Here is a 13,916-nt window from a genome sequence, read left to right on the forward strand (position 1 = left end):
AATGCATTACTGTACTGTGTCATGCATTGTTTGTCGCATTCTGATAATGAGTGTTTACGGCCTGTCGCCGCTCGCGGCACGGCTTGCTTTTGTGCGCGCTACCGCCGCTTACAATTAAAGAGAGAGGAATCGACTCATTAGCGAAACAATGGCAAGAGACTGCGATTTGTTGTTACTTACACTGCTGCTTTCTTTGATAATGATCAACAAATAATAGGCTGCGTATGATAGAAGATGTTCTGAACGAGAGTTTAGCAAAAATTTTTCTCCGTTTGAAAATCTTTGCAGACGCCTCTTTAGTGCATTATGTTCTGGACAGCAATTAGAGTCATCTTACATTTAAAAATCTAGTCAATTAGCGTGCTTCAATTCTGACTGTATCACTATTAGGCATAAGAATAATATGAATATAAACATGACACGATATGTATATTCTTCCACGTTTGCTGTTGTCTCACTATAGTTACGTAGTTTATTAGGCAGACAGGATTTAAATGAGATAGCAGCAAACGCGAAAGAATACATGGTAAAATGTTTATATTCGTATTATTCTTATGGTGAAGAGAATACTGTGTGTGATTCACAATTCATAAAAGTTCCTATTAGCAACCATCTCTTCTCACAGGTAGGAAAAAATTCAGAACGTAGAGTTGGCCATATTGGCGAACATCCCCAAGTCTTGCCAGTTGGATTTTCACAGTACATTGAAATGCTGTTACATTCGAAGATGAACAATCTGGAATTTGTATTTACTTCACTGGATAATGTATGAAAATACAGTGGTCGAAACTCGGGGCGGAGAAAAAAGCTTGTCTTCCACCTTTTTTTAAAAAATTTTTTTTTACTGACGCAGAGGTTTTGGCGCCAGTATTTATCTTTGTGCCTGCAAAGCATGCCTGTGTAGCGCTACATATATTCGACGGCAGAAGTTAGTTGTGGCGGCACCAACCAACATTTTTCAGAACTTTCGCTTACTTTGCACACGATTCTAAGCCGCAGGCGGTTTTTTGGATTACAAAAATCAGAAAAAAAGTGCGGCTTAGATTCGAGTAAATACGGTAAGTGAGATGGGGGGACAATCTGACTAAGGGATCATATCAGATTAGAGGACTCATCTTCACCTCTTGAGGCATCAAGAATAGCAATGTAATGATGTGCAGGGGTAACAATCGTAGAGGGAGACCAAGCATTGACTACAATAAGCAGAATCAAATGGATGTATGTTACAGTGGTTATGGAGATGAAGAGGCTCACAGAGGATTGACTGGCATGGAGTGCTGCACCAAAACAGTCTTTGGGATGAAGACCGCTACAGACACAGCCGATGTGTTGGTAGGAACTCAAACATCCATTTTTCTTATACAGGGTGTTACAAAAAGGTACGGCCAACCTTTCAGGAAACATTCCTCACACACAAATAAATAAAAGATGTTATGTGGACATGTGTCCAGAAACGCTTAATTTTCATGTTAGAGCACATTTTAGTTTCGTCCACCTACGCTCAATGGAGCACGTTATCATGATTTCATACGGGATACTCTACCTGTGCTGCTAGAACATGTGCCTTTACAAGTACGACACAACATGAGGTTCATGCACGATGGAGCTCCTGCACATTTCAGTCGAAGTGTTCGTACGCTTCTCAACAACAGATTCGGTGACCGATGGATTGGTAGAGGCAGACCAATTCCATGGCCTTCACGCTCTCCTGACCTCAACCCTCTTGACTTTCATTTATGGGGGCATTTGAAAGCTCTTGTCTACGCAACCCCGGTACCAAATGTAGAGACTCTTCGTGCTCGTGTTGTGGATGGCTGTGATACGATACGACATTCTCCAGGGCTGCATCAGCGCATCAGGGTTTCCATGCGACAGAGGGTGGATGCATGTATCCTCCCTAACGGAGGACATTTTGAACATTTCCTGTAATAAAGTGTTTGAAGTCATGCTGGTACGTTCTGTTGCTGTGTGTTTCTATTCCATGATTAATGTGATTTGAAGAGAAGTAATAAAATAAGCTCTAACATGGAAAGTAAGCGTTTCCGGGCACATGTCCACGTAACATATTTTCTTTCTTTGTGTGTGAGGAATGTTTCCTGAAAGTTTGGCCGTACCTTTTTGTAACACCCTGTATAACACTGCTGTCTTTCCGATGGTATGATAGGACAAATTTGGTCCTTTTCTTTCTAGAAAATGGTGCTGATATAACTTGTGCAGGAGCTTCATGTCATGGGTTATGCAGTTCTCACGCACTCAGTGTAACAATACTGCGTCTATATATTGCAGAGAAGTGGGAGGCCAAGAACAGCACAATAATAATGCGTAATATATACTTCCAGGAAATGTCAGTCAGAAGTCTACCTCCACTGCGAACGTGTCAGCGTTCGTCAGTCCGGAACTCGAGTGTATTGCGAATGAGTTGCTTGTCTTGAAAAACATGAGCAGAAATTATGCAGAATGAGCAAAACAAGTCTGAACTGCTTCCAGTGAACATTTTAATGGACGAGGAGTTCATCTTCAGTATGTTGTTCAAAGAGTCAATACCAATCTCAGAAAGCCAATATTATTGTGCAGCTCAGGGGTGCACAATAAATATTGAGTGTGTGAGTGCCCCCTCAGCAACTCTCATCACTGGAGAGGTGCTGTTTGGCAGTTATACAAGTGAACTGTGTAATTTATTAATTACATGTGGTGATTTCTATGTATTTCTCTACTGTAACAACTGCTGCAAATAAAATTAAACAATTATTTACTGATTACAGATTAACAGCTTACATGATTCCATGTCTGTGTTGGGACACTTGTGTTCACTGAACAGCTGACCTGATATTGTTTGTCAGTTATGAGAACTGCTACAAGTAAAATAAACATTTGTGCTTACTGTCAAGACACGTCTTCATTTTTCTTGTCTATTGTGGACAATGAGGTATCTGCCATTTCTTGACCGATCAGGAATTTTAGTTTGTGAAGTACTGCATTGTACTTTCATATACATCATTCCGTACACTTCCCAATCTTTCGTCATTTATTTTTTTCAGTTCTTTGCACAAATTTGTTTGGAGTAAACTGAATCTCTCTCAGCTTCAGCATGAACTGCTGTATATTACACAATACCATCCTCACACAGTACAATAGATCCACACTATACTGAGCGAGTGTCAACCTTCTTAAAGCTCTCAGTCTACAGTATATTGTGCAAACAGTCAATACCAATCACAGAAAGATAATATTATTGTGCAATACTCAGTGGTGCACAATAAATATTGGTGTGTGTGTGTACACCAATTACATACAAATAAATAACAGAAGATATACAAATAAACACAGAAAACATAGAAATAAATCACAGAATATAATAAATCTTCTTGGACCAAACAGAAACAAAGACTTTTAGCAGTAAATATATTTTGGTCAAGTTCGGACCAAGAGGGTCCACGGGACACACTAAATCTGCCACTGTTTACCTGCATGACCTGGCACTGGCACACATATCACTCCATACCGCACCTAGTGACATTGCTGGACATATGCTTCATTAAATCAGTTAGGCCATTGATACGTAAAGCAAAAATACAGGATGAGGGACAAAAAACTGTGCAGTAAAGAAACCAAAGTGCATTTGGGCGAAGACAGTGGAAACGTCCTCTGTGCAGCTTCCATCTGGTAAAAACAACTGTACAGGCCTGTGGGCTGCAGTTTTGTCAGCAGTGCATGCACACACACATCCAGAGAGAGAGAGAGAGAGAGAGAGAGAGAGAGAGAGAGAGAGAGAGAGAGAGAGAGAATGTTAAATATACAGTTAATACTATGGAAGATACTGAAGCTTTTGTATGGCACAACAAGATTTTTCTAATAAAAATTTTATTTTTATAGTACTTTATTTTACGGTAGCTTAAAGAGGTAGTCTTTATGATAATCGATATATCTATACCACAAACAGTTTGGTGCAGTTTTTCGTCTGTTTGCTGATTGATTGATTTGTGCTTGTAAGCAACACAGGCACTGTAAAGCATGTGACACACACACACACACACACACACACACTAACACAGTGACAAACTATACAAAAAGTAAATTCTGGTACTGTGGGAGCATGAAGTTATCATTTACAGAATGAAACTTTTATTACTGTCACATACGAGCATGTATGTACCAACATCTGCAACAATTATCAGGTTCAGACATTACCTTTGATGGAATTTGAATTTTGTGGGTGTGTTTCATATCCCCCCAACCCCACCCCCCGCCTCAATTGGAGTCTTAGTGAACATAAATGAAGAATTGGTTAAGTCCTGCACAAAACACCCATAAATGCGACACAGTCTGACTCACCAGTCCAAAGAAGATCCCCCTCACAAAGGATTCACGGTAGGCAAGCTGCAGGACACGGTGCAGCTTCTCGCTGTATGACTCGCACTCCCTCTCCTCCTGGCTGAATGCCTTCACCGTGCGGATGCCACTGATGCGCTCCTCTGCCACTTGGTTTGCAGATGCCAGAGAGTCCTGAAATGCAGAACAAGCAACATAATATTGTATTATTACAGCCTCTATCTTAAAGGACGTAAACTGCTTAAAAATAGATTGATCTACGTCTACATACGTACTCCACAAACCATTGTATGATGCATGGTGAAGGGTTCCCTGTACCACTACTAGTCATTTCGCTAGGAAAAAGAGCGACGGAAAGATGGCTATCTAATGCCCTTGTACGAGCCCTACATCTATATCTACATCTACATGACTACTCTGCAATTCACATTTAAGTGCTTGGCAGAGGGTTCATCAAACCACAATCATACTATCTCTCTACCATTCCACTCCTGAAAGGGTGCGGGAAAAACGAACACCTGAACCTTTCTGTTCGAGCTCTGATTTCTATTATTTTATTTTGATGATTTTCGCATTCGGAAGAGAAAGTTGGTGACTGAATTTTCGTAAATAGATCTCGCCGCGAAGAAAAACGTCTTTGCTTTAATGACTTCCATCCCAATTCGCGTATCATATCTGCCACACTCTCTCCCCTATTACGTGATAACACAAAATGAGCTGCCCTTTTTTGCACCCTTTCGATGTCCTCCGTCAATCCCACCTGGTAAGGATCCCACACCGCGCAGCAATATTCTAACAGGGGACGAACGAGTGTAGTGTAAGCTGTCTCTTTAGTGGACTTGTTGCATCTTCTAAGTGTCCTGCCAATGAAACGCAACCTTTGGCTCGCCTTCCCCACAATATTATCTATGTGGTCTTTCCAACTGAAGTTGTTCGTAATTTTAACACCCAGGTTCTTAGTGGAATTGACAGCATTGAGAATTGTACTATTTATCGAGTAACCGAATTCCAACGGATTTCTTTTGGAACTCATGTGGATCACCTTACACTTTTCGTTATTTAGCGTCAACTGCCACCTGCCACACCATACAGCAATCTTTTCTAAACCGCTTTGCAACTGATACTGGTCTTCGGATGACCTTACTAGACGGTAAATTACAGCATCATCTGTGAACAACCTAAAAGAACTGCTCAGATTGTCACCCAGGTCATTTATATAGACCAGGAACAGTAGAGGTCCCAGGACGCTTCCCTGGGGAACACCTGATATCACTTCAGTTTTACTCGATGATTTGCCGTCTAATCATCATGGTCCTTACACGAAATGTATGTTGGCGGCAGTAAAATCTTTCTGCAGTCAGCTTCAAATGTCAGTTCTCTAAATTTTCTCAAGAACATTGCTTACCCTCCAGGTATTTCAATTTGAATTTCTGAAGCATCTCCATAATACTTGCATGGTGACCTAACCTACCTCTAACAAACCTAGCAGCCCAGCTCTGAACTGCTTCGATGTCTTCCTTTAATCCAACCTCTGCAGATCCCAAACACTCAAACAGTACTCAACAATGGGTTGTACAGTGTCCTATATGTGGTCTCATTTGCTGATGAACCACAATTTCCTAAAATTCTCCCAATAGATTGAAGTCAACCATTCACTTTCCATAACACACCCTCACACGCTCATTCCATTTCATATCGTTTCGAACGTTACGCATGGATATTTAATTGACTTGACTGCGCAATACACTACTAATACTGTACTCTAACATTATTGGTTTTTTTTCCCTACTCATTGGCATTAACTTACATTTTTCTACATTTAGAGCTAGCTTTCATGTATTACACCAACTAGAAATTTTGTCTACGTCGCCTTATATCCTCCTATAATTACTCAATGATGACACCTTCCCACATACCACATCATCATCAGCAAATATATACAAACCACTGCTTACCCCGTCCGTTAAATCATTTATGTATATAGAAAATAACAGCGGTCATATCACACTTCGCTAGGGCAGTCCTGACAATACCCTCGTCTCTGATGAACACCCATCGCTGAGGACAATGTACTGGGTTCTGTTACTTAAGAACTCTATGAGCCACTCACACCTCTCTGATACTAGTATCTAGGCTAATACCTTTGTAAACTGTCTGCTGTGGGACACCGTGTCATACACTTTCCAGAAATCTAGGAATATGGAATCCGCCTGTGGTCGACCATCCGCGGTTCACGGGATCTTGTGGGAGAGAAAGTCAAGCTGAGTTTTGCATGAGCTGTGCTTTCTAAAACCATGGCGATTCATGGACAGAAGCTTTTCCCTCCTGAGGAAATTTATTATATTCAAACTGAGAATATGTTAAAGGAATATGCACCAAACCAATAAGGACATTGGTCTATAATTTTGTGGGTCTGTTCTTTTACCCTTCTTATATACAGAAGTACGCTTTTTACCAGCCACTTGGGACTTAGTGCTGTGTGAGAGATTCATGATAAATGCAAGGAAGGCACCACTGCTTTGGAGTACTCTTCGTACAACCAAACTGGGATTAAATCAGGTCCTAGCAACTTATTTGCTTTAAACTCTTTCAGTTGTTTCTCTACACCAATGATGCTTATTACTATGTCCCCCATTTGGGAATCTGTGAGATGGTCAACCAACAGTATGTTTGTATGATTCACCTGTGTGAATGACTTCGAAAATGCTACATTTGAACCGTCAGCTTTCATTTTGCTATCTTCTAGTGCTACATCAGATTGGTCAACAAATTACTGGATAGATCCACTAACGATTTTATTTAGGACCAGCCAAATCATTACAATCACCTGTTTAATATTGTGCTGGTCCACCTTTGGATCGCAACACAGCAGCCATTTTCTGTGGCATGCATTTGACAAGTCTGTGGCAGATTTCTGGAGGTATGTGGCCCCAGATGTCTACATGCAGATCACACAACTCCTCTGTATTACAGGCTAATGATTTGAGGGTGCAATAGTGGCCCAGATGTTTTGTATCAGGTTCAAATCAGGAGAATTTGGCATTCAAGAAACCAACCTGAATTCATCAGCACATTCTTCAAAGCACTGTAGTCCAATTATGGTCCTGTGGTATAAACAACTGTCCTCCTGGAAGATGTCATTAGCATCGGGGAAGAGATCATCAGAAGAGATGCAGGTTGTCCACACTGATGCTGATGCAGTCCATAGCTGTTGAGAAGGATATGAAGACTACCACATGTACCACAGAGATGCAGGTGAATGTACTCCGTAACGTATTACTGTCCCCCATGGGCTACATCTGTCACATAATACAACTTTTCAGCAATTGCCCTGCATGACAGCATATCTGGACAGGACCATTGACCATGTGTAGCATCTGACCAGGCAACATGTTTCCATCAATATATGTTCTACTCTTGAAAATGCTACGGCCACTGTAATAGCAACTGATCATATCATAGGTCAACACGGGAGCACGCAGCAGGTGATGTATGCTGTGAAGCTCACCTTCAACAATGTATGCTGAACAGTGTGTTCCAAAAGACGTCTGCTGTACAAGCACTGTACTATGACATCAGGCCCGCCACAGATCGTAACCTATCCTGATTTACCAAGTGGGTAAGCCTATGACTTCCACATAGTGTGATTATTATTGTTATTTACTTTCATATCCAGAACAGTACAGCACAGTGCAGTTATTTACAAATTTGAAACATATCTACAATGAACACATACGACTCTGTAAATTTCAAATTGATTTTGAGGCCTAGAACTTGGCAGTCTTGATTGCTGGAACATTTTCTGAAACCAGGTCCTCCAGTGTGCCGGCTTCAGGCAACTTTGGCCAGACCAAGAGGTACTCAGCATGTTTAACTTCTCCAAATTTGCAGGTTGCATCGCTAGTGCTGTAGCCCCACTGCTTCAAGTTTTGTTTGCACCGTGTCACTGCAATTCATAGTCTGTTCACTGTTTTCCACGTCTGGTAGGGTAGCTGCAAACCAGTAGCAGGCTCTTCCTTTAGGTTTTGGCTATTACTTCCAGTTGTCTTGTTTTGTCGCAGTTAGTGGAAGATGAAGATATAATGGCTTCAGTTGTCCGAAGAAAGTTCTTTCTTGACTTCAGTATAGGACACAATGATTCACTTCCAAATGTGGGATGTCTGCATTTATTTTCTTGTTTTTTCTTCTCAGCCTCTGCCACTGTTCTTTGCCTAATATCTGGGGACGCTATGACTATAAGATGGTTAATTTTGTCAACTGGAGTTGATCATAGGCAACCTATTATAATGCAGCCTGTCTCATTACATGCAGTCTCACCGTGCTTGGTGTGCGCGTGTGGAGTTCTGCCAGACTGGTGCAGCATATTCTGACAGAAACAAACACAGAGCTAGAGCAGAGGTTCATAGAACTTTGGTTGAGCCCTTCACATGCTGTTAGTGAACTTGCTTATATTATTATTTCAGTTGCAGACCTTGAACTTCATGTTGTTCTTGCAATGGTCTTTGAAAGGAAGTGTGTGGTCAAGCTTTACTCCAAGGCATGTAGGAATGTCCCAGTGTTATAATTGCTTTCCCTCCAATTTCCTTCCAATTTTTTCCTAGCTTGTCTGTCTTTCAAGTGAAACACATGGACCTGTGTTTTGGATGGGACAGGCTGTATGTTGTTATTGTCATAGTATTCTGCCAGATGAGGTGTGGACTTCCAACTCCTAGTTGCCTGCAAGTTGTTTCACGATCCTTCAACCACTATCCACAAATGCTCACAACGGCAGCACATGAACAGCTTTTCTGTTCCTAAGATGCTTGCTCCCAGGAGCAGGGACATAACAATCTGCTCTTTGTCAGAGTCACTTATGTCAGTGGATTTTCCCCATTTGCAGTCCATATCATTAGTAGAATGACTATTCAGTTACCTCTTCTCTGCTTACTCATTTTCCTGGTCGCTTCACGTGCCTGCAGCACAACCAGATAACATTCAGTGTCACTGTGGGCAGTCGTGACAATGTTTTGGATCAACACTACAGATACGCACCAGCCTCGTGGCTTGCATAATTTGAATTTTTTAATCACAAATAGCTATATCCCTGACTTGGGGATTATGTAAGTCATGCTCCACCTTTGTCAAAAATGTGCTGAAGGAAGGACACAGATATCAAATCCATATAGACGTGCTGCACATAGCCAACAAAGGAAGAAAACTATTAGAAGCACCTGAGAGAAACATTTAGCTCAAAATACCCAGCTGGCTCTAAGTGACCAATTACAGCTGAGTGAATCCCCAATTTTGAGCTTCATGTGATGCTATCAACCAGCCAAATACTCACAGACCATCATAATGACACATTTAATATTGACCATTGTGTAAAGTGTAATTTGCAATGTTAAAAAACATTGTATCTCCACTTATAATATTTGGTCACCTAAGAATTAGTGTCCCTTGTGGACCTTGTTTCCTGAACATGGCCCATTTAAGTCAAAACCTAGTTAAAAATAAACAAAAATCAGTAGAACAAAAACAGTTTACTTGTAATTTAATCTTAAAGATAAATCTTTTTATAGCTATGTACAGCTACCTGGAGGTAATGTGAACCTGCATTCTCAGTGCAGTTCAGTGGTGTACGCTATGTCTAATTCTCAATGGGGCAGTAGGGCCTGTGTACATTATTCTATCTAGCAACACGAAAGGCTAGTCAGTGCAGGAAAGTTGCTTGCCTAGCTGGTATATGCCATAATGACACCATTTGAGCATTCAACAGCAACTGTTAGACACAAAACAACGTAGTTCAGCCTTGTAGTGGTTGCCATGATCAAGAACACCAGTGATTGAACTCTGAAAAAGGACTCTTCCTAAATTTTTGAGGAAACTCACTACATTCAGTTCTGTATAACAAACAGCAACACCAAGAATTGATGTAGCACATGGACACGAGTCAGTAAACAGGGTGGATTTGCTCCAAATTTTTTTGTGTACAATTGGTCAATACTTGAACTGGAAGAAGTATATTACTGAGTTGCTCAAACAATTAAGTTCAGTTCCTTTTGCTCTTTGTATACTTGTTACTCTAGGAAACCATTGAGTCAACCTTCTGACAGTTTGCGTATTTTCACTCAATAACGTATTATGGAGTAATTTTCTGAGGAGATTTATTACTTAGAAATAAAGTATTGATTCCACAAAAATGAGCAGTAAGAACAATACGTGATGTTCTCCTTGGTCATTTAGTAGATACGTCTTCATGGTGTTAAGCATTTCAACTGCAACATCACAATACATTATTTGATAATGAAATTACTCACAAATAATCCATCAAAATTTGAGAAGAATAGTTATATGTACATAGGTACAACAACAGAGGTAGAAATGATCTTGATTACCCAAGCTTAACATTGTCAGTGGCTCAAAAAGAAGTTCAATATGCAGCAACAAAAATTTTGCATTCTTCATCCGATACCACAAAATGTCCGACAGGTAGCAAAGTAAGTTTTAAATCGAACCTAATCATTTCTTTTGGACGCCACCTTTTATTCCATAGATGAATTTTTATTTAAAAGCTCGTTAATGTTAACACTCATCACGTATACATATCCAATCAACTGAATTATTCCACATCATTTCAATTAAAGAATTGCTCAATTGATCTATGGGAAACGTAACTAACAAACAAACTACCTACCTGACTGATAACAACTATTTGCTGATATTGTGACTCACACATACTCCACGGAACGTGCAACAGAATTATGCATCGTCTTTTTGTGGAAACTGGGAGGTCTGTGTCAAACCAGACAGTGCAGAACCATCTCCACTGGTTCAATGTTGCCTCTAGATGTTCAATACAAATGACAGTACAAACTCCAGCACCATAATCTACACAGAAGATGGGCAAGGGAACACCTAGAATGGAATCCAGATCAATAGCATGAGGTTCTCTTCACTGAAGAGTGCATGGTAAGTCCAATTTCTGGCTATTTTTGCAGAAGAGTGCTCCTGCATGTGTCCTTGTACCAATGTACATATCTCTCTCTCTCTCTCTCTCTCTCTCTCTCTCTCTCTCTCTCTCTCTCTCACACACACACACACACACACACACACACACGGTTTCAGCAGTGGCAAGGATCATGTCATGTGTAAGGTAATGGGGAATAATATGGCCATACAGCAGCTTTTCTGGCAATGGAAATATCAGCCATGAAAAAATGGATGGGATGTGAAAAGCACAAAGACAAGTCAATATATTTATAGACTAATCTTTCCCTGATAAAGAGACGGCAGTATTCAGCAGTTTCAGATGGTTTAAATTACTTGGTTACATAACTGCATATAATTACCGTATATGACTTTGCACTTAAGTAAATAATGTAGGGTGTGCTTGGAATGAGTCCTTGGATTATTGAAATATAAGTCACGTGAAAACGAGTTCTTCCAAGCAGTTCGTAATTTAAATTTAAAGCACAGCAGCAGAAATAATACGTTGGGCTGGTATACTTCAATCAAAATGTTTCATAGTAGAATTAAGTTATAAAGATGTTTAGAACAACTGCAAAGTAAGTCATTATTTTATTATGAAGGCACCATTCAGTTTCGATCTTTGTAGTGCCAGACAAGTATTTGTATGTCTCATATTTAGTGCAAAGACGTCATTAAATGAAGGGAGAGGGTGAAACTGTGCCAAAACATTCCTAATTATGTAAATCTGATTGCATGCCATAAATTATTTCTGATTATAATTTTCTGTGCTTAAGAGTAAAATTGTGTATTAAATGCAGAGTGAAAATAGTGTAATGCAAAATGGACATAAAAGTACTTGTTTTGTGTTTTGATGAGCATTCGTAGTTCCGTTGCATAGTGTTTTGTTTTTTAATTGCAACAAATTATAAAATTATGTGGTGATAAAGGTGTGTAAAATTATATACTGTATTTAGGTTTAAGTATTTAAATCTTATCAAATTTGTAAACAGATTGTGGCCATGTTTAGGAATTATTTTGATTAATGTAGTGTCACATGACCCAACTGGGGACTGGGGATACGAGCGGGAAAATGTGGTCTTTGGTCATTGTCCATTGTGGTGGTAAGTTCGGAGCAGCAAATTGCCGCAAGTGTAAGCATGGACGCCAGTGTATGCGAATAAACTGTGAAGGAACAACGTGAAAGTGTGTAGGTACAGGACAATAAACCACATGTGCGAATTGCACCGATCAGATTTATTTGTGAACTTTGATATGCACGGCCAAAAAGTTAGAAGTGTTTTTTTAAATAAATAAGTTTCAATCTGAACTTGTACAGTGTACCTCATTTTGCGCAAGGTTGTGGTATAGACAACTGTGTATTCAATTCACTGCTGTTCAGTCCAACCCCAGTTGCTGAGTGGTCATCGTGACAGAATGTCAATCCTAAGGGCCCGGGTTTGATTCCCAGCCGGGTCGGAGATTTTCTTCACTCAGGGACTGGGTGTTGTGTTGTCCTAATCATCGTCATTTCATCTCCATCAATGCGGAAGTCACCGAAGTGGCGTCAAATCGAAAGACTGGCACCCGGCGAGAGGTCTACCCGATGGGAGGCCCTAGTCACATGACCAGATGACTGCTGTTCAAAGGCTAGCCAATATATGACTCAGTATTAGGGGTGCAAATGCAACCATTCACTACCAGCCCCCTTTGCAGATGAGCCACGAGTAAAATAGGTAGTGAACGAGCCCGAGTACATTTGCACACGTTTTGTCCCAGTATTGCGTATGGACGATAGATGTCTCTCATCGCTGTCAAAAATAGTCTGATGGCTGTGCAGTATTGGGACAGGTTGCTACAACCTATACTATCCTGCTCAACAACCAACATTCTGGCGGTTTGCCCCTCTTTCGAAAAGATAATGCTATGAGCATACTGTGACCACCTTGTGAATACCTTCCTCCAGGAGGCAGGGATAACTGAATGGAATGGCTTGTGGTATCTGCTGACATGAACGCAACTGAGTATTCCCTAGCGCCACTTTAAATATCAATGCACTGTTGCAGGAACACACTGGATGAGCTCCAGAGAGTCGTCATCAAAGAGAGGGACAAGCTTGAGCAGCAGGAACGAAGTATATCACAACACATGGAGTGGAACAACATTGTATTGAATATGGACTCTCACACCATATTCTGCTGACAATGTCTTCTCAGGCTTCTATCCAAGTGGCTTTGTTGAATTTCTGCAATATTTCAATGAGTGTCATTGTCATGTTCTGGCAAACTGTTTAATTTATGCAGGCATCCCATATACCAGGTGATTATAATTAAAGTCCAGCTACTCATGGAGGTCCAATGTGGACTGTGATTATCGTTTGGCAGTGGAACTTTGTAGATATGCTAATCCATTAATGCACAGCCAATTTATGCTAAAAAAAAGTTCCAATTTTGGCCACCAGGTGCAAATATTGTACACTGTTTGAATGACAACATGACATCAGTGCTATCATTTGACAAGCCATTATGTGAGTGAACAGTACGGCTATTAACAAGAGAGACCATGTGTTGTTAGTGCAACTGTTGTATGTGAATGACAGTGACTGCAGTGGTGCATTGAGAGAGTACTGCTAACTGAAAGGT

The 13,916-nt window shown here is 40.5% G+C and overlaps 1 protein-coding gene across 1 annotated transcript in view; it reads right to left on the reverse strand.

The window, feature by feature from the left end:
- Nucleotides 1-13,916, reverse strand: part of LOC126424535 (ATP-binding cassette sub-family B member 10, mitochondrial-like) — a 123,649-nt gene that overhangs the window by 67,100 nt on the left and 42,633 nt on the right. Inside the window, exon 5 of the mRNA XM_050087273.1 lies at nt 4,333-4,503. Coding sequence (XP_049943230.1) covers nt 4,333-4,503 — 171 coding nt within the window. The remainder of the gene's footprint in view (nt 1-4,332; nt 4,504-13,916) is intronic.

The sequence above is a fragment of the Schistocerca serialis genome, chromosome 10, assembly GCF_023864345.2.
Source record: "Schistocerca serialis cubense isolate TAMUIC-IGC-003099 chromosome 10, iqSchSeri2.2, whole genome shotgun sequence".
NCBI lineage: Eukaryota > Metazoa > Arthropoda > Insecta > Orthoptera > Acrididae > Schistocerca > Schistocerca serialis.